The sequence below is a fragment of the Amphiura filiformis genome, chromosome 5 (assembly GCF_039555335.1).
Source record: "Amphiura filiformis chromosome 5, Afil_fr2py, whole genome shotgun sequence".
Classification (NCBI taxonomy): Eukaryota; Metazoa; Echinodermata; class Ophiuroidea; order Amphilepidida; family Amphiuridae; genus Amphiura; species Amphiura filiformis.
Genome location: NC_092632.1, coordinates 2,199,517 through 2,224,582, shown reverse-complemented (window position 1 = coordinate 2,224,582; position 25,066 = coordinate 2,199,517). Strand labels below are relative to the sequence as shown.

Here is a 25,066-nt window from a genome sequence, read left to right as displayed (position 1 = left end):
GTTTTCTGTTCAAATTAGTAGAGATCACATTCACTTGTTAATATTGTACCGATTTTGCACATTTTTTATGCAAAGTTGGGACTATAGTCGTGATAAACTTTTACCGGAAACCGCTTCACACGCGGATTTAGTGGCATGCACCCTATTACCTTGAGATATTCCTTAACCCTAAAATTATTTTTTTGAAACTGTAGGTGCTTCCATAAACCCGCCTGAATTTTTATTTATTCCATGTTTTCACTAAATTGTGTTCCTTTCCCTGCGTGGAATCAAGTTTTTCTGGGTTTTCCTGTCAAACCTGCCCTGTTCCAACAGTCACTCTACGAAATAGCGCTACGCTATTAAAAATGTCCTCGGGTTAATCGACTGTATAGACATTTTCCCTAATGGTCATCTAAAAATGGTTATGATAGACCTGAATTTAGTCTCGCCGCATATAAAAACACTATGGGTACCCCTAATCAGAAGTCAATTCTAGTCCCTTCGATAACTCGCTGGGTCTGCTAGTCTTAGTCACAGTCTATATGGCACAGCATCATACTGTGAAATGCGACCAAGCGTAGACTTTGCGTAGACTAGACGATCTATTTTTAGCATGACTCCACAGAACTCGCGTTGATCAAGGTCACTTTAAGCTTTTTGCATTGCGCAGTGAATATTATTTTGGGTAAAAAACGGTTACGGTTCGCTATCTCTAAGGTTCGCTATCTCTAAGGTTCGCTATCTCTAAGGTTCGCTATCTCTAAGGTTACGTTATCTCTAAGGTTCATTATCACTAATTACGAAAAAGGTTAAGCTATACCTAAGGTTGATATCACTAATTTTGAAAAAGGTTCGGTATTTCTAAGGTTCGATATCACTAATTTTAAATAAGGTTCGCTATCTCTAATTTTAAATAAGGTCCGCTATCACTAATTTATTGAAGGTTCGCTATCTCTAAGGTTCGCTATCACTAATTTAAAATAAGGTCCGCTATCTCTAATTTTGACAATCCCGGTATCCCTAAGGTTCACTATCTCTAATTTTAAATAAGGTCCGCTATCTATAAGGTTCGCTATCTCTAAGGTTAAGCTATCTCTAAGGTTAGCTATCACTAATTTCAAATAAGGTTCGCTATCTCTAATTTTAAATGAGGTTCGCTATCTCTAATTTTAAATAAGGTTCGCTATCTCTAATTTCAAATAAGGTTCGCTATAGCGGTCCTTATTTAAAATTAGAGATAGCGGACCTTATTTGAAATTAGAGATAGCGGACCTTATTTAAAATTAGAGATAGTGGACCTTATTTAAGATTAGTGATAACGAACCTTAGGTATAGCGAACCTTAATCAAAATTAATCGAAATTAGTGATAGCGAACCTTATTTATAATTAGTGATATCGAACCTTAGAACTAGCGAACCTTATTCTAAATTAGTGATATCGAACCTTAGAAGTAGCGGACCTTTTTTAGGTATAGCGAACCCTTTTCTCTATTAGAGATAGCGGGATTCTGATCTCCATAGACTTTACACGTTAGTGATAGCGAACCTTAGAGATAGCGAACCTAAGAGATAGCGGACCTTAGAGATAGCGGGATGTCACCTAAAAAACATGCTACTTTTCACATAGAAAGGTTTTGATATGGAGGGTATGAGATTATTAGGAATTATTACCTAGCCTCTTAACCACAGGGTTGGTAGGTTAAAACAGCTATTTGAGACACAGGGTATGTATTGGGATAAACTGTGCATATGAGATGTGGGTGCAAGTGGTATTAACGTTCACTGGCGTGAACAAAAAATATTTGGCCTAAACAAGGGAAAGTGTTTTGCCCAATCCCCATGGCTCACATTGCATGTGAATCTACTATGAGCTCAGGTGGTGTGCGTAATGAATTTACTAAATTTAGGGATTTCCCTTTTGTGATTTGATACCGTACGGTACATGTTCTGTGTCGGAGGTCAAGGCTATGCAGTTGCTGAGCAATGAATGACGCTGTGTTGCTTTGCTGACAAACCTGAGGCTGAAAGGCACGGACGGAAGGAAACAATAATTATGCCCTTTAAAACAATCCCAGCAGATATGGAGCTGTTGTTCGCCAGGTGATACAGTGTTTCAAGTGTTTAGGCGTCAGTAAAGTGAGTACTGAGTACATTTTATACCTGGATTTTTAATCTAGCTAAAATATACTATTACTATACATACAGGCCTGATCATATACTAAGCATGTAAGTATCATGATCCCGGGGGGGGGTCACTACCATTGTCACATTGAATGTAGTCTTGCCAGCAAGACTTCAGTCTTTATCATAAACATAATGACATCTACGGACCTGAAGTCTTGCAGCGGTACATAGGGATGCACTGTACGTTTAAGAAAAACAAACTTCAAGCATCAAGAAATATACCTTGTATTTGTCAGTTTTACCTCAGAGATGCTGTAGACCCTCTCTACACAGTGTAGAAACATCACAAGTAGAATGCTGCTCAATATGATAAATCCAAATCATGAAAATAAAGCAATTTTGCAGAGCAATATTTTGACCACTTTTGCACTAAGTAAATTACTCCATGAAGATTGCAGGTTTTGCCAACTCAGGGATGTTGAACCCACCCAAAAGTTGAGATCAATGTAGATCAATTATCTCAACTTTGGTATGGTAGTATAGTATAATGGGATTAAAATCATCCATGTACGCCCAAACTCTGGTACAATGGGGATTAAAATCATCCATGCAGGCCAAAACTGTCCTTGAGAGTTCCTCGTCTACATCCTTGGAGCCCAAAATGAGCCCACATATTGTGATGTTTCTTATTTGTGGTACAGATATGAATAGAGTGCCCTATAACTCAGTATGCTGAGTTATAGTTACTAGAACTACATTGAATGTGGCCTGTACACCATCCGCCATAATAAAAACGCGTAAAAAGGGCAGTTTTTCGTGGGTATGCACGATACGCGAGTATCGTGTTTAGAGTGTCAAAAATATGAACAATTGGAAAAAAGGGTAGCAAAATTGCAATTGCTAATAGGCCTACGCAGAAATGAAATTTAGGGTATGAAATTTGATGCAAGGAATAAAATCGTTGTTTAGGGTGTGAAAACAGGCGCGTGTTACCTGTTTAGGGTATCATTTTAGCCAAGGGTTAAATCCTTGTTTAGGGTGCTTTTCAAAAGTTCATTATCACGGATGGTGTACAGGCCACAATGGGAGTGACCCCCCTGGGTCATGATACGACAGATGGAGGGCATCGAGCCACTAAATATAATAATAGATTAGATTAGATAAGTTTTAGTAGCTCGATGGATGGAGTATGCAGCATATGTCCTGAACTGGCTGAAGGGGGAGGAGGGGGGTAGAGGCAAGTATGGTCTCATGGAGCGTTATAATTAGTAAGCATTTATTATGTAGTTCACCATGTAAACATAATATTAATAATGGTTCGAAATTTCTGACCGCTCACCATAGTATCAGATATTGAATGAGGACAAGGTAAAAGTTCCTTGTACATGTTGTATCAGGTACTATATTAAATATTTTGCAGTTAACCTTTTTCTGACGAGAGCAATACTGCACGTTGAAATGTACTTGTCTCTGATTGGCTGCTGAACTTTGTGTCATACACGTTGTTAGCTCTTACTTTGCAACATTACCTGAGATGAATAGTTATATTCGTCTCAGAACATCAGAGTAGTACGCACTCGTCAAAGGTTTTCTGCAAAATATAGGCCTATATGATCAGAGGTCGTCAACCAGTATAAACTGCCCTTGTTAAGTCAATAATTCACAATTTCATGGCTTTGTACCTAATTTAAAGTACAGTAACGTAACCAGATTTTCAATCAGCCACATTATTGAATAATTTATTTAAAGAAGTGGGGTCTGCTGTATATGTGCAGGGGTCCCAGGAGGGTACTTACATGTAGTACAAATGACCATATGGGGACGTGCCACAAATATGGGTAGCATTTTCAGCCTTTTGGTATATCAATGACACCTTTTTCTAAGCAAATGTTGGTACATATGAATGGGGCCTTTTTTCAAAATTTTTCAATTTCCTCGAAAATAGCTCAATTTTGCCTCAATCTAGCCAAAATTTCAAAATTGACCAAAAAAAATTGGGAAAATGTGTAAAACCAAGACAACATGGTTTAAATTTGGCCGAAAAATTTGAATTTTGGTATATCAATAGGTCCAAATTTCTTTAAAATGTGGTATATTTATGGGTCCACTTTCAAATTCAATCAAACTTGAGTCCCCCCCCCCCCCCCGGGCAGGGGCATAGCAAGTGGATAAAGTCCAGGGTCCTGAGCAAAAGCGAAAATGAAATAAGGGCTGATAAAGGAGATCTTAAAAGGGCCTGTCCACTGCTCCTTGTCCATGGGGGGCATGCACTGGGCAAATACTAGTACGGGACAATTTTTGACAAGGAGGTGGCAACAGAATTTTGGTAAACATTTATATGGCGGGGGTGCACCTATTAAATAAAATGCTCTCAACAGGCTTAGAAAACCAGTCAGAAACATTCGAATAGGCCCCTGTGCAAAGTTTCCTGCTCACTACCAAAGCAATTTTTCCTATGCCAAGGGGGGGTCAAAGTGTTTTGGTATGCTGGGGGAAGTATCTTAATTATTTCACAGCCCCAAAATTGGCAACACTTGAAGAAAATTTAAAAACAAATCACTTTGTGCATGTTAAGAAATGTGTAGCTTCAGTTCAGTTTCAGTTTCAGTTTTATTTACCATACAAGTTTATCATATAAATCGAAACAAACGCAATTAATGGAGGGATGACCAAAAAGAGCACAAGGCTCGTTACAAGTTTGGCCACCCCCTGAAAGAAATTTATGAGAGAGCTAACTTAAATACTACGTGCAGAGACAAGAGACATTATAAAGCGACAAAACTACAATGTGCAAAACGAGACAGGACAACACAGGTGAGACAGACAAGTATGTTGGCAATGGCAGTATAATCATGATAAAAAATAATGGTTTTACGAGACACAAGTCAAGAAAATATTTATTGGAAATCAACATGATCAATAGATAACAGTAGCCTCCTGTTTAGAAAACTTTTCAATTGTCAAAAAAATCGTGAAAGAAAAGAAAACATTTTCTGGAATTTCCAATTTAGGATTGGTATTCTTTTGTATAGCAAAAATTGTTACCGGTATCTAGATTTTCAAGATTAAGTGGGTGCGTTGAGGACAAGCAAACATTTTGTCCTCAACCGACCCACTTCAAATATACTAATAACAAAATATTTTTAAATTTTTTTGGTTTTGGCCAATACATTTGAACATTTAAATGTCGCATTATAGGGTACACAATTTTTTCAAAATCAATGTCAAAATCAACTTTTTAATTTTTTACCATTTTTGATAAATGTAAGTTAATTTCTTTGTGAATTGATTGTTTTTACTTCATTCCTAATGTTTCTACAACTTACAATGGATACAATTAAAATATCTCTATGTCATTTTATCCAGGCCCGTAACCAGGAGGGCTGGGCGGCCACCCCCTCCCCCAATTCCTGAATGCTCAAAAAGTCCCCTATAGTTCGGATTTTTTTATACCTTTTTAGTCTAAAAGGTCCAAATTTTGGAAAAAAGGTCCACTTTTTCAAAATCAGCCCTCCCCCCTTTTATCTATTGCAAACAAAAATCATCTTCAAGTACAGAATTCAACAGGTTTTTCACATGATTTTACCAATTTTTTTTTCTTTTAACTTTTCATATGTATGTAAAAACATGTTTTGATTTTTTGTAAATATCTGATAGGATTGTGCATGTTTAGCATTCCACTGGTCCCTTTTGACTTGATCATGTGGCATATGTTCTCGGAATAAAAAAAAATGATTTAAATTAAAATTATTTTTTTTATATATATACTTTTAAAAAAAAATCTAAAAAGAGTAAAAAAGCTGTGGAAAATGTTTTCCAAGTGTTTATTATGAAAAAACACTGCAATAACATTTTTCAAATGCTGCCAAAATGTTATTATTTTTGGGAACATTTTGTCAACATCATGTCAAAAATGTTTTTTGAATGTTATCAAAACAAATACCCTTTATTGAAATGTTTTATTGTAAAACATTTTGCTTTTGCTGGGGAGGAGCAATTTGTGACCTAAAAATACTTTCTTTTTGTCAGTGAGGTAATCAAGTCAAAACTTTGATCCCATCACACTCTTTGTTTTTATTTCACAGGAGTTACTGAGTGCTTGGTGAAGTCAACTATGGGTAGCACACCTAGTTCAAGAACAAATATAGATGTTGTTGAAATAAAACAAAGGAGTACAGAAAAAGAATCAAACACAGTAAATAACAATATAGAAAAACGATCATACACTGAAAAACAAAATACCGGAAAGGAATCAAATGCACTAAAGAAAAAACCCAACAGAAGATCAAAAACTGAAAAAGAACCAAACATGGAAGAAAGTGCAGAAAACAAAGAACAAGAAACTGATGCTATATCTGTTGCAGAGGCCAGTGATGAGGCTAAAAATGAGAAAAATGGAACAAAGCAAAATGGTGATGATGATGACGACGATGATGGTGATGGTGGTTCACCAAAGAAGAGCAAAAAGACAGATGAAGAGGTGTGTGAAAAGTGGAAACCAAAAGTTGTGCAAGTTGTAGAATATCTGAATGGATGTGAGGATTACACCACAGAGGAATGCTTTGAGCAGATGCAACCATTATTTGATGCCTGTAAACTTCGACGAGTGAGGAAACTCCTGAGTACTTATGTGACGGATGAACTTAAGTTTGCCGAGCTGTTTATTAAAGTGTGGAAGTCATTAGCAACAGAGAATGTTTATGATGAAAAGGAAAACAAACAACCATCTAAAAATCTGAAGAGATTCAAAATGATTTACTGGAATTTTACTGACACCAGTAAAGAACTTTGTGAGTCAATGAATGAACATAATGCTGTAGTATTGCTCTTGGAGGAACTTGACAATCCGTTTCTTGCTGTCAATGAGCTTAGATCAGACAGTAGGCGCTATCATATTAAAGGTACTCTTGGGATTCTCATGAATACTATCCGTCTATGTAACAACTGTAGATCTTCATATCGGAAAGCAAATGCTGTAGAACGTGTATCCAAGTATGGTCAGTCGACATACCTAATCATCAAAGCAAAGGTTCTGCTACTATTATCCTATGTTGTAGATGAACATGAAAGTGAAGCACTCATGGCAACAGACGGTAGTGTGCATTTCATTCTGAATTTGTTACGAGAGGCCTTGAAAAGTACATCCCACATAGCAAAGAGCTATGGTATAGGAGTGGCTGAACTACTGACAGGAGTATGCCAACTAACAGGTCTTGAGATTAACAAGGTAAAGATTGGTATCCAAGGAGGAATCTCTCTCATGTTTAGGATTCTTGACATTGGCTACTCGGAGGAGGAACAGATTCTGGCAGCAAAGATATTATGGAATCTGGCATTTGTGGACATCAATAAACAGATCATCAAACTCTGTAACAGTGGAACTGAAGGTAAAGTTGATTATGAATATTATTAAAAAAAAAAGTAGAAATGAGCATATGACATAATCTGTTGATAAAAACAACAACATCCATCATGGTTGGCCATAAATGTATGTATTTAGACACACAGTGGTTTCTTGATTTGCCATTTTCATTGGATGCAAAAGTTTTCCCATATCTGAATATTTTTGTATAATTAAGAACTACATGCAAAGCACATCTCTGATCACTTTGAAGCAGGCCCAACAAGAACTCTAGAAATAAAGCCTATCAAGTATGCCATGCTAAATACCATATTTTAAAAAAATGTACAAAATTATTTATGAGCAGCTTCGAGTTAAAGGTGAAGCAGGATCCCCCAAAAGAATGAATATCATATGAACCATAAGACTCATGTAAAATACAATTCACTAAATTCATATGTTAAACTTTTAATTTCATATTTACAGCTCTTAAAGAATTTCAAAATTCTGAAGTAGCAGACTTGAAAGAAGCTTGTAAAGGTGTACTATGGGAAGTGTATGAAGGAGACAAAGGCATGTACTGCAGTGAATCATCTGGAGAGGGTGATAATGAATCCAAGCGACCCTCATCAGCTGGCAATGGACCTCATATTATGATCAGCTATCAGTGGGATGTACAGCCACGGATGATTGAACTGAGACAAAGACTACAACAAGCTGGCTATAGAACATGGATGGATGTGGATGAAATGGGTAGGCAATGGCACCTAATTTGGTGTGCCTAGATCAGAGGCCTAATATGAGCTATCCCATTATACTGACTTGTAGCATCTTCTTGAGTTTAGTGTACCCACGCTTTAATATTTCTTTACATACACTGCTGTACAAATGTATGACACAACCAGAGTAAAGATATCAGATGTATCAAATTATGCAGGCTAAAGAAGATTGTGGTAACATCGGTCATAATTAAGGGGGTACCCGCTTGCAGCTACGCCTTTAGCATAATTCACCCATTTTTTATTGGTTGTTAAATGATTATTAATATCAAACATAATCAAAATCAGTAATGGCAAACCCCAAAATATCAGTGACACTTGACGGACTTGATCAATGGATATGGAAACAGCATTGGATTCAGTTTTGGACACGAGTCAAAAGTAAAAATATTTTTTACCACATATATTGCTTGTTTTTCCACAGAGGGTGATCTCCTTGTTGCCATGGCAGATGCAGTAGAAAATGCAGCAGTTGTTCTAGTAGCTATGTCCCAGAAATACAAAGATAGCCAGAATTGTAGAACAGGTGAGTAGATAGATTACTAAATTGTTACACAAAATGGGACGACTGGGTATGTGATACCTGTGTGCCTGTGTGGGGTGGGTGGGGTGTGTGTAGGAGGGTGGGAGAGAACTATAGGTGCTATGTGGAAGAGATTTGTGAATTGCCATCATTTTAATATAACGTAGGTCACCTGAAATCAAGAATATGCATAATACTCTTAAATCAAAATAAAGCTACATTAACACATTTTGATAAAATAATTATGAATGTCACTTGATATCAATGTCATTTCTGTACATTTTGAGAAAAATAAAGATGTTACTCACATTTTATCATTGATGCTTCTCTGCTAAACCAATGTCTTGTTTGTAGACTGGCAACCCATTCTTCTCCTCAAGTTGTGTATCAGGCTTAATGATCAGGGGGACCAGTGGTATGGGAAATGGGGACAGCTGCCCCTCCCCCCTTCCCATGAGAAATCTTGCCTCCCCCTCTTGGCACCACATGTGGGATGCTGGTTGCCCTGATATGAGATTTTTGGCTTCTTTTTTTTAATTTGCACTAACACCTCTGAAAAAGTCTTGGCTATTCTATACTACTGAGGGGACAAGGATGACAATTTTCCTGGTGTGCCTCATTTTGACCTGTCATGCTCATTACCTGACATACATATACCAGACATTTTTTTAGCTGTCTGGAGGGCACCCTACCCCCTTTTTATGCATTACTATTATCCTCATCTGTAATTGCAGTTAGAGAGTATCAAAACGGTCGTTGTCCTTGTAGTATTTTTGACTTCCTTGAATATTTTTTTTCTCCTAGAGCTGCCATATCCAAAATCTGTACTTGTTGTTCTGAAAAAATTCATCTGCCAATAAAGTAATAATTTTCACCTTTGCTATTACCCATGTCAGAGGCATCCTATGCATACAAGCAAAATAAAACCATAGTACCATTACTGGTAGAAGATGACTACAAGGCTGATGGATGGTTAGGGGCACTGGTAGGCATGCTGAAATACTACAAATTTGTAGCTGATACAGAAGTGGACTCCAGTCTGCCGCCTTTACTACAGGAAATTGGAAATAAGGGCAAAGTTGGCTCTAAATATTCTGCAGGTCCAAGTAAGTTCCTTTTATTGAAGATTCAGGGGTTCAAAACAGAGCCAAGGGAACAAACAATGAGTATACCCTCAAAACCAATCATACATACTAGACGTTGTGGTGATTGCATTTCATCAAAATAATTTTACAAATAAGATGATGCAACATTCTTGAAAATTTGATTTTTCTACTTGTTTTCTATCCCACCATCATCCGATGGACATCCGATGAGTAGCCGGGCATTTCTACTCACTCCCCATTAACATTGTTTTGGATCAGCTATCAATCATTTATGTGCACCGATAGATAGTGCAAATGTATGAACAATCTATTGTTTTGGTATTAAAGGATAAACAAAAACACAAGAGTTTGTTCCCTGTAGGGCATGCACTTTGCATTTAGGAGCAATACTGCATTTTATTTTGTAAAATTGAGAAATTGTTCATGCACAAAATGCCAAAATACAGAAATACAGGCTGTATCAAAATGATTGGTACCCATCAGCGTTGATATTTATTGAAAAGTCTGCATCTTCCCATCTTCCAAATGCCGCAGCATTAGATACCTTTGAAATGTCTTGAATGTATAGTTCATGACGTGTTATACAATTATGCTACAAATTATTTGGATTTTATTCAGAATTTTGATGTGTTACACTAATCCATTATCCAATGATGGGTACCAATCATTTTGATACAGCTTGTATGATACATATGGTCAAACTTTGATGGAAATATTTTCTTTACTTACTATTTGTCTTTTTCTTCCCAGTTGTTCCAGTCAAAGCTACCACTGTGAGTGCAGCACCACCATCATCAGTTACCATGGTTACAGCGTACAAACCACCTCCACCAAGTAACCATGATACACCAGATGGTCCTCAGAATACCATCAGGAACTGGTCCACCAGTGATGTAGAGGAATGGATAATATCCAAAGACTTGTCCAATGTGAAATCCAAGATGAAATCCTACACCGGTAGGCAGCTAATACAAATGCAATGTCACTACCAAAGAGCACCAGATTTCTTCCTAAATTATCTGAAAAATGACCTCAAGATGGATTACTTCACAGTGCTTAATTTTACCGCTGCACTGGATGAATTGTTTTCTTGATCTTATTTATGGAGCAGTAACAACACCTCATTTTGTTTTGGTTGTGTAAACGTGTGTTTTTTCAGTTTGAACCTCCCAGTAAGTCATGACTCTGCAATGGATGTGTTCAGTGAGTGGCATTTCTGAAAAATCAGTCTATTTAGGGCACATCTAAGCCCACCATATGTCAGAGATGCCACTCAGTTTCACTCAAAAAAACCTGAAACTGGTCAGAAAAAGCTGTAAATGCAGGCCCAACAGCCCCAAATCAGGCTGAAAATAAATAAAAACATGGGAATTTGGACTCACAAAAAATCTGAATTCAGGCTAAAACCTGAAATTGGCATCTCTGATATGTACTTCAAGCACCCTGGGTAGCTGGTTTCTTGACATGCCTATATACAATGTAGACTCTTTATAAATGTTATTCTAACAGAAGAGGTTATTATCATAACAAATCCTTATGTGCCAAATGTGAGCAGTCACCAGCATCCTACATCAAGCAGTTTGAATATAGTACTGGTACAATAAGCTAACTTATTGGTGCCTCTCCCATAATTAGCAACCATTGCCAACTTTTCTCACTTTTCTTTCTTGTAGCATGAAATTGGTACAAAATGATAGCTGCATCACAGCAAAATTGAATAAGCCCTTTTGCAATTTCAGAAATCTTGTACTGTACATGAACTGTGCATCAACATCTGGGTCTTTTTAGAGAAACGATAACCGAATCTCCTCCATTGACAATGCATGTGATGAACTGCGCCTGAAAGGGATTGCCCATACTTTCCTATTTTCACTCTAGCAGTTTCTAGCTAACTCTTCAATAATTTTCTTGGCTTATGCAACTGTTCAGAAGATGTCAAGACATAAAAATATGAAATATACATGTAGGAAGTGTTTCTTACAAAGTGCAAAGTTCACCCGCATTGAAATATTGTAATGTTTATCTCCCAAGCAAGAAATTTCACGCATGCGCAACCTAAATTGCAAAGGGCTTTAGACCACTGTGTAAGGTTGATAATTTACTAGTGTAGTTCTCTATTGGACACATTTTTATGACAGTCTTAGGGAAAAGTTTCAAATATGAAAACTACTTGTAAAATGGATTACCTTGAGAAATGCCAGTAATAATATTGTGTGCTTATTTTTCTTCATCTTTCTAGTGCAATAATGAATGCAGTCAGTCTTTCTTCTTTCAGGTAAAGTAATATTTCAATCAAGCAAATATCTATCTTTGTATAATAATATTTATATTTTTAACTGAAAAGTAGACAATATTAAGAGTGTTTTCCAGGTATTACTTTCCTGTAAGCATACCATACTCAGAGTTAGCGTAGTATTACTTTCAGCTAGTGTACAGACTAATTTGACCATAACGATAGGTGAAAACAATTTTTGAATGTATTACCCTGCACTATAAGTAGGCTGTACTCATCACCAGTACTGTCTGTATGTGTGCAATCATACATTGAATACAATACCGCTCTTTTCAAAGACACTAATTGTACATGTGTGAGTGAAATGTACAATGACTCGGCATATAGTGTGGTTTCCATAGAATTACAATCGCCAGGATTTTTTCAGGGGGAACAAAGTGAATTTCGGGGGGGGGCGGGGGGGGGGGGGCAAAATCAACAAAATGTACGCAAAATTGCTGCAAAAAGTGGAAATTTTCATATTTTTGAGATTTTACTGGAGGTAACTAGGAGGCATTTCCCCCCATGCCCCTGTGGCGCTGCCACTGCAACCCAGGTCTTTATGCGTACTCTTTGATAATCAGTAGTGCGATGCAGAGTACATCTAGTGCAGGGCAATACATTCAAAAATTGTTTTCATCTATCGCTATGTAATTAATCCCATTACATCAATACTTGTACATCGAATTTAAAATGTCTAATCCCTCAATGAAGTTTTGACAACAGGTTAATTCTGTGAATGCTTACATAAAGTGGGCCGTTTTTCTGCTGCTGTGTCACGTCATGCTGGTTAAGGGTAGGACAGTGATGGACCGTTTTTCTGCTGCTGTGTCACGTCATGCTGGTTAAGGGTAGGACAGTGATCGTAAAGTCAGTTTTATTTTCTGCTCTCTGACAAGTTTTCCTATAACAAAAATACCAAGCGAGAATTTTATAAACCTTCAATTTTCAAGTTTTTACGATTTCACAGGGATCAATGATAGTGCAGAATTTGTACAACTGAAGGTAAATTGGGCTATTCCAGTTGAAATCCATACACCCCCTACAGAAGACATTACCCACAGTGAATTTCAAATGAAGTTGCCCAGAAATGACTCCTATCCTATTGCCTCTTACAACATTTCCAAAAGAGTTGAAACTGAAGATGACACAGGAGCTGAAAAACTGACATAACATGGATATATTTTCTTAAGGGAATGGATAGTAACATTTGCATATTATTTTTTGGGGAACAAGAGAGCACATCAGACATATCGAACTGCATTCTGAATATGAGGAATGTCCTTCTGATATCACCTTTGCAATATAATTAGGGATTCAATCATGTTTCACCGTTGTTCATCACCGATTAACAACGATGCGTCCGCATCGTTTGCGTGGTTTACTGAGTGGTAAACCATGCAGACGTGCCGGACGCGAGTTGTTAATCGGTAATGAACAACGGTGAAACATGATTGAATCCCTTTCAACAACGAAACAAGTTAAAGGTGTCTAATTCACATGATTCTTTCATTTGTCATCATTGCCACTCAACCTTACAAGAAGATCGCGGTATTTCTCTGTTGATATCAGCAATAAAATTAAAGAACAAATTTAGCAATTGCTAATACGCGGAAATGAAATTTAGGAATAAAATCCCTGTTTAGGGTGTGAAAACACCTGTTTATGGTATTGTTTTAGCCAAGGGTTAAATCCTTATTTAGGGTGCTTTTCAAAAGTTGATTATCGCGGATGGTGTACAGGCCACAATGGGAGTGACCCCCCCCCCCTCCCCGGGCCTTGTATTTCACCATGTGTGCTTTCAGGGAATAATTTCCTAAACATATTTGTAAATCTATTAATGGTAAGTTGGAACTCCGCTACATAATAGTAAGCTGCATAAGTGTTCATTGATTCTAAAAATGGTGTAAAAATTAATTTAGCGTGGTATACCAAACCAACTTGATGTGGCAACAAGCAAACCCTGGGACGACTTTCAGGTTTAGTATTTCTGGCTCAATTCTTTCCGATATCCAAAATAAATCTAAATGTATTTTGTGTTTGAGTGATGTGTACCTCATCATTAGATACACGTTGAGGCCATAACACTTATTTTGTGGTTTGATATTAGATGGGTGGCCATTGGAATTAAATGTAATAAGAAAAACTTATGTCAGTAATTTTTGTTACAAGTTGGCAATCCCTTGTAACTCTATCCCCATATATCACTGTACGGAATTAGGTGTTGCCAAAAATACAAATTTCATTTGGAGCAGCAGTTTTGGGGTCATTATGTCCCAAAAACTTCTCTAAATGAAACTTGATTTTTGCCAATTCCTCATTCCAATGTAGAAGGATTTCCACTTTGCTGCCTGCTTGTAGCATAAAATGCTTACATCAAGTGTAATTTGATCCAATGGCCATCTCTTTATTATCTCATCTCCAATTTAAGTTGGCAGTACCTATATCAAAATCTGTATATAGTTTGATCAGCTTATAATTTGTGGCAATTTTTAGGCTTTTACCACTACGCCATAAAGTAGACCCACGTTAAGAGTGATGTAGTTGGCCTATCTAATTGATTTTGTGCATGTTAAATAAAGTAGATAGAGTACAGGACTCTGGATTTGTGATACTTCTGGTGAGATGTCACAAGACAACTCTTGAAATAAAATATATTGATATTAATCCGCAATGTTATAAGGCCTGCCGATTACGAGTTGATCAAACTATAGTAACAAAGTTGACAACACCTACCATCTTGTTGTTCCTCATGTTTGCATTGCTTTCTGAATGGTAGGTCTTCCATCTTCTCTGGGTAGATGAATCAAGAGAATAAACCAACCAATCTGGGCTATTCCAGTTGAAATCCATACACAGCCCTATGGAAGATAATTATGATCCTCCACACAGGGAGTATGAAATTCAAATCCAATCCACCCCTTATGTTGGAGATTAAGGTTATGTCTTTCATAAAGGGTGCATGGATTTCAACTGGAATAATAGCCTATTACACTTACACTTGTAAGTCTAAAAATGCAATAAACACACACATGTATATTGTATGTATAATTAATAACTTTATTAACTTTGTAAACATTGTATTTTTGTCTACAAACATACTTATGTGCATATTAAATATGATACATTTTACGATTCAAACATGTGTTTTATCTGCACTGATTTGACAAGACTGAATACATGGTAATAAATGTGCTACATACACATGATAATTGTATACAGTAATATTACTCATGAATTGAAAATACTTTTAGCATATTAATGTTTTCTCTTGCTATTGATATTGCTTTGACTTTGGTAGTTCAATACTTTTGCAAAAAAAATCTCAAAATACTTTAGAATCTATATCTACCCAGTGTCTTTGCCAGAAAATAACATAAAAGTTTGATGTCCAGTAATTAAACGGAAGTGCTTTAGTTAGGATCACTCCCTCCCTTCCTCCCTCCCTCCCTGTAACGAAAGTGTGAAATATTGAAAATTCCAACTGCAAAATATCAACTTTGACCGATATTTTAACTAGGTTTTTACAACCTTTATCAGACTTTTTAGCCCATTCCACCTAACAAAAGGACTTTCATTTATAAGATATCAAACTTATGTTCCCGAAGCCACCCATCCACCAATCATTAGATACAATGGTCATAAATACGTACTGCATCATTACAATGCAAATCGGCTAGGTTGAACAATCAGGTACACCATCATTAATTTCTGCTTTTTTTCATTATGTCGTTAGTAATTTGGATTTGTCTTTTTAATAAATTCATGTTATGCATGAATTTTATTAAATTGGAGAACAAGGGATCAATCGCTTTAGCTCTTGATGGCAACATGTGAATTTTTTACCTGTGTTTAGCATGATAAGTAAGTGAAAGAGGGTGTTGTACATGGTTGGCTAACAGTATACAAATATTAACTGTCTATGAGTGTGATGGTGAAATATAATCACGAGGTGAAAGATGGATTGTTCCATTCCACGAGCGGGAACGGCGAGTGGAATGGAACAATACATCTTTCACAGAGTGATTATATTTCGACCATTACACAAATTTAAGACAGTTAATATTTGTTTTATATCACTCATGCATAAATTCTATTACTAAAATACTATTTAAGGTAGGAAATACATAACTAAATCGGGAGTCCAAGAGTCAGCGCCTGACGGCTTGGCGCAGGCGCACTCTGGCAAAGCACATGATGGTAAAGACTATCACACGGAGTGGGTGATGGTAAAAATGGCAAATGGTAATCAACCAATGAACTGTCTAGAATTTATGTATGAGTGATATAATACAGTACGGTCCACAATTATCACCGATAACAAAATGGTATGCTGCTCTCTTGAGCTAAAGCATTGTTCACTAATTCAAAATTCAAAAATAATTAATGGGTAAGATGAATGTACCAAAAGCCGAATACAGATTTGGTTGTCTGCTGTACTCAGATGATGTGATGCACTGTTCATAATAAGAGAAATGGAGTCAGACAAAGGTGGAGTGTCGTACTGCCTAAAGGTCCGTTCATACTACCACCGCATTTGCGATGCGTTGCTTTGTGATGCCGATATATCGATTACTTATGCCGCAACTCATCGTAATTCCAAGTTAAAATGTAATCAACTTCATTGCGATATCGCAATGCTAAAGTTTGCAATATCGTGCAGTGCGGCAACTCACCGCATCGCAAAGCAACGCATCGCAAATGGGGTGGTAGTATGAACGAACCTTTAGTCAACAGCTTGGAGTATGAAAAGTCAACTGCTACAACTGCTTGCAGCACAAAAAAGGTTTACTGCTAAGATAGTTAACCTTGTTGTGTTACAAGCAGCCACAGAGCTCCTATGAATTAAATCAGTTCGGGGGCACTGCTAATTTAAAGACGTCTCTGATATCATACTCTTGAAGCGTCATGTCACATAACAGTATCATATTTCAGAGACGTCTCATAAAAGCGATATAAATAATTTTGATGAACGTGGCAGCGCGGTGGGAATAATTTTGTGTATAGGCCTTATCAGGGTTGTAGCTAGCCCAAGTTGAGCATGTTGAGTGCCTGCTAATGTTACTATCCAATTCATGAATTGGATAGTAAAATTGGGATTTTTTTTTACTTCAAAAACATTTGATTATGGCCATTGCAATCTAAGTGTGTTCTGGGACCATTTGTCAGAATTTGCACAGATAGATATAATTTTTGCACAGGTAGATATTTGCTAAACATAGGAAATCTTATTCTAATACACTAAGCTTCGTTCCGATGTGCTGCATCGAGTGCCCAGCTGTCAACAAAGCTCGACGTATGTGATATCACAGACCCCCATATGTGAAATCACTGACCCGTCTTTGAAATCAGAGACGTCCGGTTATTACGAGTGCCCCCGAACTGAAATACCTCCATATTTCACATAAATCAAGAATACAATGACCCACATTAGATGCTAGATACATAATTACACAAATTAATCAAATTTACTACATAATCAAGCTTTTACAATTGAAAACAAATAAATGGTATATGGCAACTCAGCTTCAAAAGTAATTTGATTGATTTTACAAAAGAAATATATCTTGATCTGGAGTTGTAGGGATGGATCATAGGGGTGCAAAATAGTTTGTAGTGAGAAATTATTTCTCTAGATGATACCCTACACATGTCAATATTTTGTGCAACTTTTTTACTTCAGATTACTAACTTCACCAACTATAACAAAATCAAAATGGTATTTGTGCAACTCCATTTATGTTAATAATGGGGCATGCTTGAACCTGTCCATAGCTAGCACAATTTCAAAGATATCGTAACATCTATTCTACAATTGAAGGCATTCTATATACACCTGTCTGACCTGGCCACAGACATCTTGAAAATAACGTCAAATGATAATATGCATCTTTGGGCATGAGCATTACTAGGGTCTGGGCATGTAGCCCTCATGATTGGAAAACACAAATTACATGGAAATGGGATGCATGGAGTCCACAATATCCTTTTTTAAACCTCTTTGTAGACTACATCGTCATCAACAGACCAATGCATGTTGGTTTACCTCTATTATCTTTGTACAGATCAAAACCACACGTCTCTCTCACCCCCCACACACACACACACTTTGTTTGATCATTCAGAAAATGACTCATTTTATATAATGTGTCCCAGAAACTGGATTCATCTTTTTGACAAAACTCTAGTTTTTTTTTCTTTTGAACCATGAATCACACGTATGTGCATGTCTGTTTTGCAGATCTTGACCATAAAAGGAAGCATTCTTAATAGAACCCATTAATTTTGCTTCTCATGCAAATGTTACAATGGGTAACTTGGCTTTGGTAGTTTGGTGGAAAAAAAGTTGTATAAAAAGGTGTATTTTCAGTCTCCAGTTTGCAAATTTTCTCAAATAGATCACCATCAGAACTATTTGAATGTTACGATATTGAAATATATAATAATAAAAAGTTGATTCTGCGATTCCCAGTTTTTATATTTTATTTACAAGGGGTTTGATAGTGCAATAATAATGATAAAGAAACTACAGACAGATGCTACTGTATATAAAAATATGATAACACAGATACTGAGAATCATATCTAGAGTATTTCCTTTCCTGACACTTTATAAGAATGGACTCCCTTTTATCTCAATCCCATTGATCTTAACATGTACGAAGGAGTTCCCATATGTCGCATATCAATTGTGTATGTGCCATCATTGTTATCCTGTACATCCAGTGTGTAGTATTTTTGTGTAGCCTCTATCTTGGCATTACTAAATGTAATCTTGCAGCCATTGACATCCGCAGTTTGAACAATGGCTTTCCTAAATCTATCTCCAGTTGGTGGTCCTAATTTAATGGTGCATTGCTGTGGGTCAACCTCGGGTTCAGTTTTGAATGGGCTTCCTTTCATTTCAGTCCCATTTATCGTAACATATAGCGGGCACCAATATGCTGCATCATAGTCAATTGTATATGTGCCATCATTGTTATTCTGTACATCCAGCGAGCGTTCTGATTGTGTAGCCACTACCTTGGTGCCACCAATTAACATCCTTTGTCCATTGCTATCTACAGTTTGAACAATGGCTCTATGCTTATACTTAGAACCACTTGCAAGTCCTAGCTGAATGGTACATCGCTGTGGATCAACTTGTGATTTCCACCTGATATCGCCTAAATCATGCAGTGATTCTTGAATCTGTGCGGTAGCTGAATGATGCTTCTCAGTGAAATCAAAGTCAGTTTTAATAACCGATGCAGTCTCAGGTAGCTTTGCTGTTTCTAGTTCATTCAGTCGTTCCATGATTTGGTTGTGTAATGTTAAGAGCTGCATGGTACGGCTCATATCACATGATTGATTAGCAAACTCACAGGCACTGATCATCTGGGCACTGATATAGTCTATGGATTCAATACTTGAAGTCAAATTATTCATCTCTGTTTTATACATATGTTTCAAGTGTGTATGAGCCTTGCTGTGGTTAGCATCAATTTGCTTATGTAATTTCAGATTATATTTTTGCATTTCTTTTTCTTTCTTTCTGAAGTTAGTGGTCAAATATTGCTGCAGTTCTTCAGCTCCCAATCGTGCGCATGCAAATTCCTGGCTTCTCATATTTACCCTCTCTGATGAGTGTTGCATATCAGCAACTACCTGTTCAATGGCTGTTGATAGCTCAATAAGGTCATGACCCCGATGGTCAAGATGGCCGCATGTTGCGCAAACTGGTACTTTGCAGTCAGCTTCTCTGCAATACATAGTCATATCTTGCTTTGGATGTTTTGTACAGTGCTCCTGTTGCATCATGGGATTGCATTTCTTGGCTTTTAGTTCTTCAATAGTCACAAGCTGGTGATGTCGCATGAAGCGAATTTTCTGATGATTATCAATACAGCCCTGGCACTGGAAAGATGCACAATCATGGCAAAAACTGACAGCTGAATTATCATCATCACAATTTCCACATATCACTGCTGGATTAAAGATATTTTGGTACTCCTTTAAATTTTCCACAATGAAGTTATTTGGCAAGCTGTCAACAGTTCCTCCTGGTAAAATGATCAGTTTGCGACATTTTGGACAGTTAAACTGTGACCTGTTACCAGCAATGCTTTGTAAACAAGATTTGCAGTAGGTATGTAGACAGGGCAAACATTTGGCTTGATGTTTGTCATTGTCATACGGCTCAGCACAAATGGCACAAGTTAGAAATTCTTTTTTAAATTCTTCCTTCCTATTGCCTGCTAGCACAGAAGCAGCCATGTTGAATGGTTCAGAATTACGTATCTGCACAATTGATGTTTGTACAAGAAAGTAGCATTTGCAACATGAATAGTCTGACACAGCTTCGCTACAGCAAGGAGTGGTACTAACATTACTTCCGTGTGTATTCAAGTGGGATATTTTATGCTACATTTTATTTTCACCACATAAATGCTTTCTTAAACTCTGCACATTTAAAAACATTTGACAATTTCTTGATGTGTAAGTGCATGTTAAACTACATCATACACCTTATTAATTATTAACACTTTACTATTGCAATGTTAAGTAAGCAATAAAGTTGTTGAAAATTTGATTCAAATGTAAAAAAATGACGTTCAACAAAATGACTAGTTTCAAAGTATTCATTCAAGTGTAACATATAGGGTGCAATGGGCTATTCCAGTTCAAATCCATACACCATCTATGGGAGACATGACCTTAATCTGAGAAGATGAGTATCTTCTCTGCTTTAATCTCCTACATAGGGAGTGTAAATTTCAAATGGAGTCATCCTTTCAGGTACCCCATTTGATATTCACACTCCCTGTGTAGAAGATTAAGGTCATATTTTCCATAGAGGGTGTATGGATTTCAACTGGAATAGCCCAATAAACTGAACAGTATGTAACTAATAAAGGACATGTAGAATACCTCAGAATTCTTGTTTCTCTTTGTGTGCATGGTTTGTATGTGTGGATAGAGGGGGTGATGCATTTTTAGGACATTGTGTAGGCGGTATAGGACAGTCGGACGGTATGGTGGAAAGGTTTAACCGGACTCTCACAAGTATGCTGAGAAACTTTGTATCCCAAGATCAAAGAGAATGGGATCTTCACTTACCATATGTAATGATGGCTAATCGATCAGCTGTTCATGACATCACAGGGTATACACCCAACAAAAGGATGATATGAAGGGAAGTATCGTTACCAGCAGACATGGTGTTCAGGAGACCAGACTTTTCCAATAACCCAAATGAATATGTGGAAAAACTGACTCAAACAAAACAAGTACACGAAATGGCCAGAAATAAACTAAAGATTTCTGGAGAAAGACAAAAGAAATACTCTGACCATAAAAGAGGAAAAGGGAAATCAGAAGAGGGAATTGGTCTCTGGTACTATTGCCCCGTAAAACATAAGGGGCTCAGTCCTAAATTACAAACTCAATGGCATGGGAACTGAGGTACCGTACACAAACAAATCTCAGATTATATCATGTGTATTTATTTTCAGGTATTTGAGGAAAAGCAATTTCGCAAAGGGTCAATTGCAGCTGCTACAATTGTGTACCATAGTTTGAAACAACAGTTCCAGAACTTGGAGCAAACAACGGAAACCTTCTTCATAGAAATGGGTGTAACATCATAGCCTCTGATGAAACAGTTTAATAAGCAAAACCGCCACAATCGATGGATGCATGTGATGTATAGAAGGCGATTTCTATGGCTCAACCAAGCCATTACAGTCCTAGCAGCAGAGTGTTCGATCACTGTTTACAAGGACTCATATTAAAGCATTTAAAATGCACTTTTCAAAATATGTTAAAATATATTAAAATATGATCTGAAAAATAATGACCTTTGACCTTGAAAGCTATGGCATTAATGACCATAGCTTACAAAATGTACATTTGACCTGTGATTGACCTTTGACCTTGGTGGTGAAAAGGGTACCATCTACCTGTCCTTTATCTCTGATATGATCTTCATACACTTCAAAATAACTTTAAAACAAATGAAAGACTGTTTGAAAAGAGTCACCATAATTTACTCAATACAATGATCCCACGTGTATGGAAATGTGCACTTTATCATTTGTGTACATGCCTCCGACCACATTTGTTAGTATGGGACCAAAGCGCACGCAACAGCCCCGTTGGGTGGAGATATACAGATGGGGGGAATTTGGCATGGACTGAATAACATTGCCAGAAGAGATGCCTTAATAGAAAATGATGGTCCCAGAATTATATGGCACTGGCAGTTTTCTTCCAGGTGACGCTACCACAAAACAAATTTTTTCCATCTATGATCAAGTGCGAAAACCCACATTGCATGAAGGGCCAATGGTTTCACTATACGTGTTTGGACATGCGTGATGAAGATGTACCTTCATGTGACTGGTTCTGCAATCCAACGTACCATGATAACGCTGGGAAAAGATCTCAACCATGGCGGGAGAAATCTTTGACGGAAGGAGCTGAAGATCCTCGCATCATTCTTGCTTGTGTGCAGCTGCCACAGTTGAAGTTTGACTCTAAGATGGAATACACCAAGACATCATTTGGCATGGACTGAATAACATTGCCAGAAGAGATGCCTTAAAGAAAATGATGGTCCCAGAATTATATGGCACTGGCAGTTTGATTTACCTGGGTTTCGTGATTATTCACATCCCAAGTATCTATAGCACACTGCATTTCTGATGTTGGCAATGAGCTGTGGGGTTTCAGAGCAGATTGAACACCAACTCAAGTGGAGTAGGACAGTCAATATGTGCAGCGGTGCCAGTCATAATGAACCGGTGTATCTCCGGTGTGAACAGTGTTTCAGAGCGGATTAAACACCAACTCAAGTGGAGTAGGACAGTCAATGTGTGTGGCAGTGCCGGTCGCAATGAACCGATGGATCTCCGGTGTGAACAGTGTTTCAGAGCGGATTAAACACCAACTCAAGTGGAGTAGGACAGTCAATGTGTGTGGCAGTGCCGGTCGCAATGAACCGATGGATCTCCGGTGTGAACAGTGTTTCAGAGCGGATTAAACACCAACTCAAGTGGAGTAGGACAGTCAATATGTGCGGTGGTGCCGGTCACAATGAACTGATGGATCTCCGGTGTGAACAGTGTTTCAGAGCAGATTAAACACTAACTCAAGTGGAGTAGGACAGTCAATGTGTGCGGCGGTGCCAGTCATAATGAACCGATGGATCTCTGGTGTGAACAGTGTTTCAGAGCAGATTAAACACCAACTCAAGTGGAGTAGGACAGTCAATGTGTGGCAGTGCCGGTCGCAATGAACCAATGTATTTCCGGTGTGAACAGTATAATGGAGGGCATCTGTACCATTGCTTTATAGAAACAAATGGTTTTATTAATTGATTTAAGCAGAATATGAGCTACAACAGATCATCACCTAAAATTGAAATAATGTTGACTCGGGACAACGATCTACTTCTCTCTCAAAGTTTCAATACAGGGTCTACTTTATTCAAAGAAGCTTATGAGCTCTATAAAACCAATATTTTATATCTGAAATTAAACACGCATAAAAATAACATACAGACGCTTAGTCAAGTTCATCTTTCTTTCCCAAGTTACCACCACTAATAGAAAGCCAATTTAAGGCGGGATAAATCCTTAAGTGTTTTAGAAAGCCAATTAAGCCAATCTAAGTGTCAAGTTAATACATAGAATTAAATTATGCTTATGTTAATAACTCAAATATAACAGTGTCTCATATAACAAAGACAGACTTTCTACATCTAAATAGAAAAGGAATTATACAACTTGCAAAGAACTATATATCTTTTTTATGGGATATGAGAACAGCAGAACTGAATCTATAAACTCAAAGGTCTTTACATGTAATGAAAATATTAGTAAATTAAGATGTGCACAGTGTACTACCAAAATTGTAAGACATGACATTTATGTAACTTGTAAAAATTATTCTCTTGATTATCACATTAAATGCATCGACTCTCATGAATTTGAGAAATCAAATAATTGGTTTTGCACATCCTGTTTCCACAAAACATGTAATGAGGAACTTCCATTCAAAGAAACTTTTGTTGATCTTAAATGCAAGTTACAAAAGGGGCTCAAAATTGCACATATCAACATCCAGAGTTTTATAAACAAAATTGACTATGTCAATCTACTTATGTATACTAATAAGATTGATGTTTTGTGTCTTACAGAAACTTGGTTAAATGATGAGATTGATGATTCAGAAACTTAACATTAATGGTTATACTACTTTTAGGTTAGATAGGACAAATGGAATATCGCATGGTGGACTTCTTTGTTATGTTAAGGACAGCTTGTCATGTAAACAGAATAATGATCTCCATGACAATGACATTGAAGCCCTTTTCATAGAAATCAATTTACCTAGCACTAAACCTATTCTAATAAGTACTGTGTATAGAACACCAACTGCTACTATTGATTATCTAGATAGACTTAATGATACTTTCCAGAAATGTAACAACTTATATGATGAAGTGTATATCCTAGGAGATTTTAACTCAGATATAGCTAAGACTAGTTATTCTAAAAAGGTATCTACTCTGGCATATAATTCAAATATGAAGCAGTTAATTAATGAATATACAAGGGTAACACCCACAAGTAAAACAAAAATTTAAGGCGGGATAAATCCTTAAGTGTTTTAGAAAGCCAATTAAGCCAATCTAAGTGTCAAGTTATACATAAAGTCTAGTGTTCGGTTAGACTCCCGAACGTAATATCTAGGTGACGCTACCACAAAACATTAGCCATATATTTTTCCATGTTGATTTGTTACAATATGAACATCAATCATCCAAATGAGGATGCTGCTAATTTCCCATCTCATGCCCCGGCAAGGTCAGGTACCTCGACTCAGCAAATAGTGGAGTTCGCATATCTGCCTCCAAACACTGAACAAATGCTCTCAACAGACACATCCTCTATGA

At 37.1% G+C, this 25,066-nt stretch overlaps 2 protein-coding genes across 2 annotated transcripts; one reads left to right on the top strand and one right to left on the bottom strand.

The window, feature by feature from the left end:
* Positions 1-6,197: 6,197 nt before the first annotated feature.
* Positions 6,198-11,072, top strand: LOC140152464 (uncharacterized). Its single transcript, XM_072174783.1, has 5 exons — positions 6,198-7,493; positions 7,934-8,200; positions 8,651-8,752; positions 9,646-9,855; positions 10,606-11,072. The coding sequence occupies exons 1-5, from the start codon at positions 6,221-6,223 to the stop codon at positions 10,947-10,949; spliced, it is 2,196 nt and encodes a 731-aa protein (XP_072030884.1). The 5' UTR covers positions 6,198-6,220; the 3' UTR covers positions 10,950-11,072.
* A 7,684-nt stretch (positions 11,073-18,756) lies between these two features.
* Positions 18,757-20,382, bottom strand: LOC140151731 (tripartite motif-containing protein 2-like). Its single transcript, XM_072174069.1, has one exon. It carries the CDS (start codon positions 20,380-20,382, stop codon positions 18,757-18,759), a length of 1,626 nt encoding a protein of 541 aa, XP_072030170.1.
* Between the last annotated feature and the right edge of the window lie 4,684 nt (positions 20,383-25,066).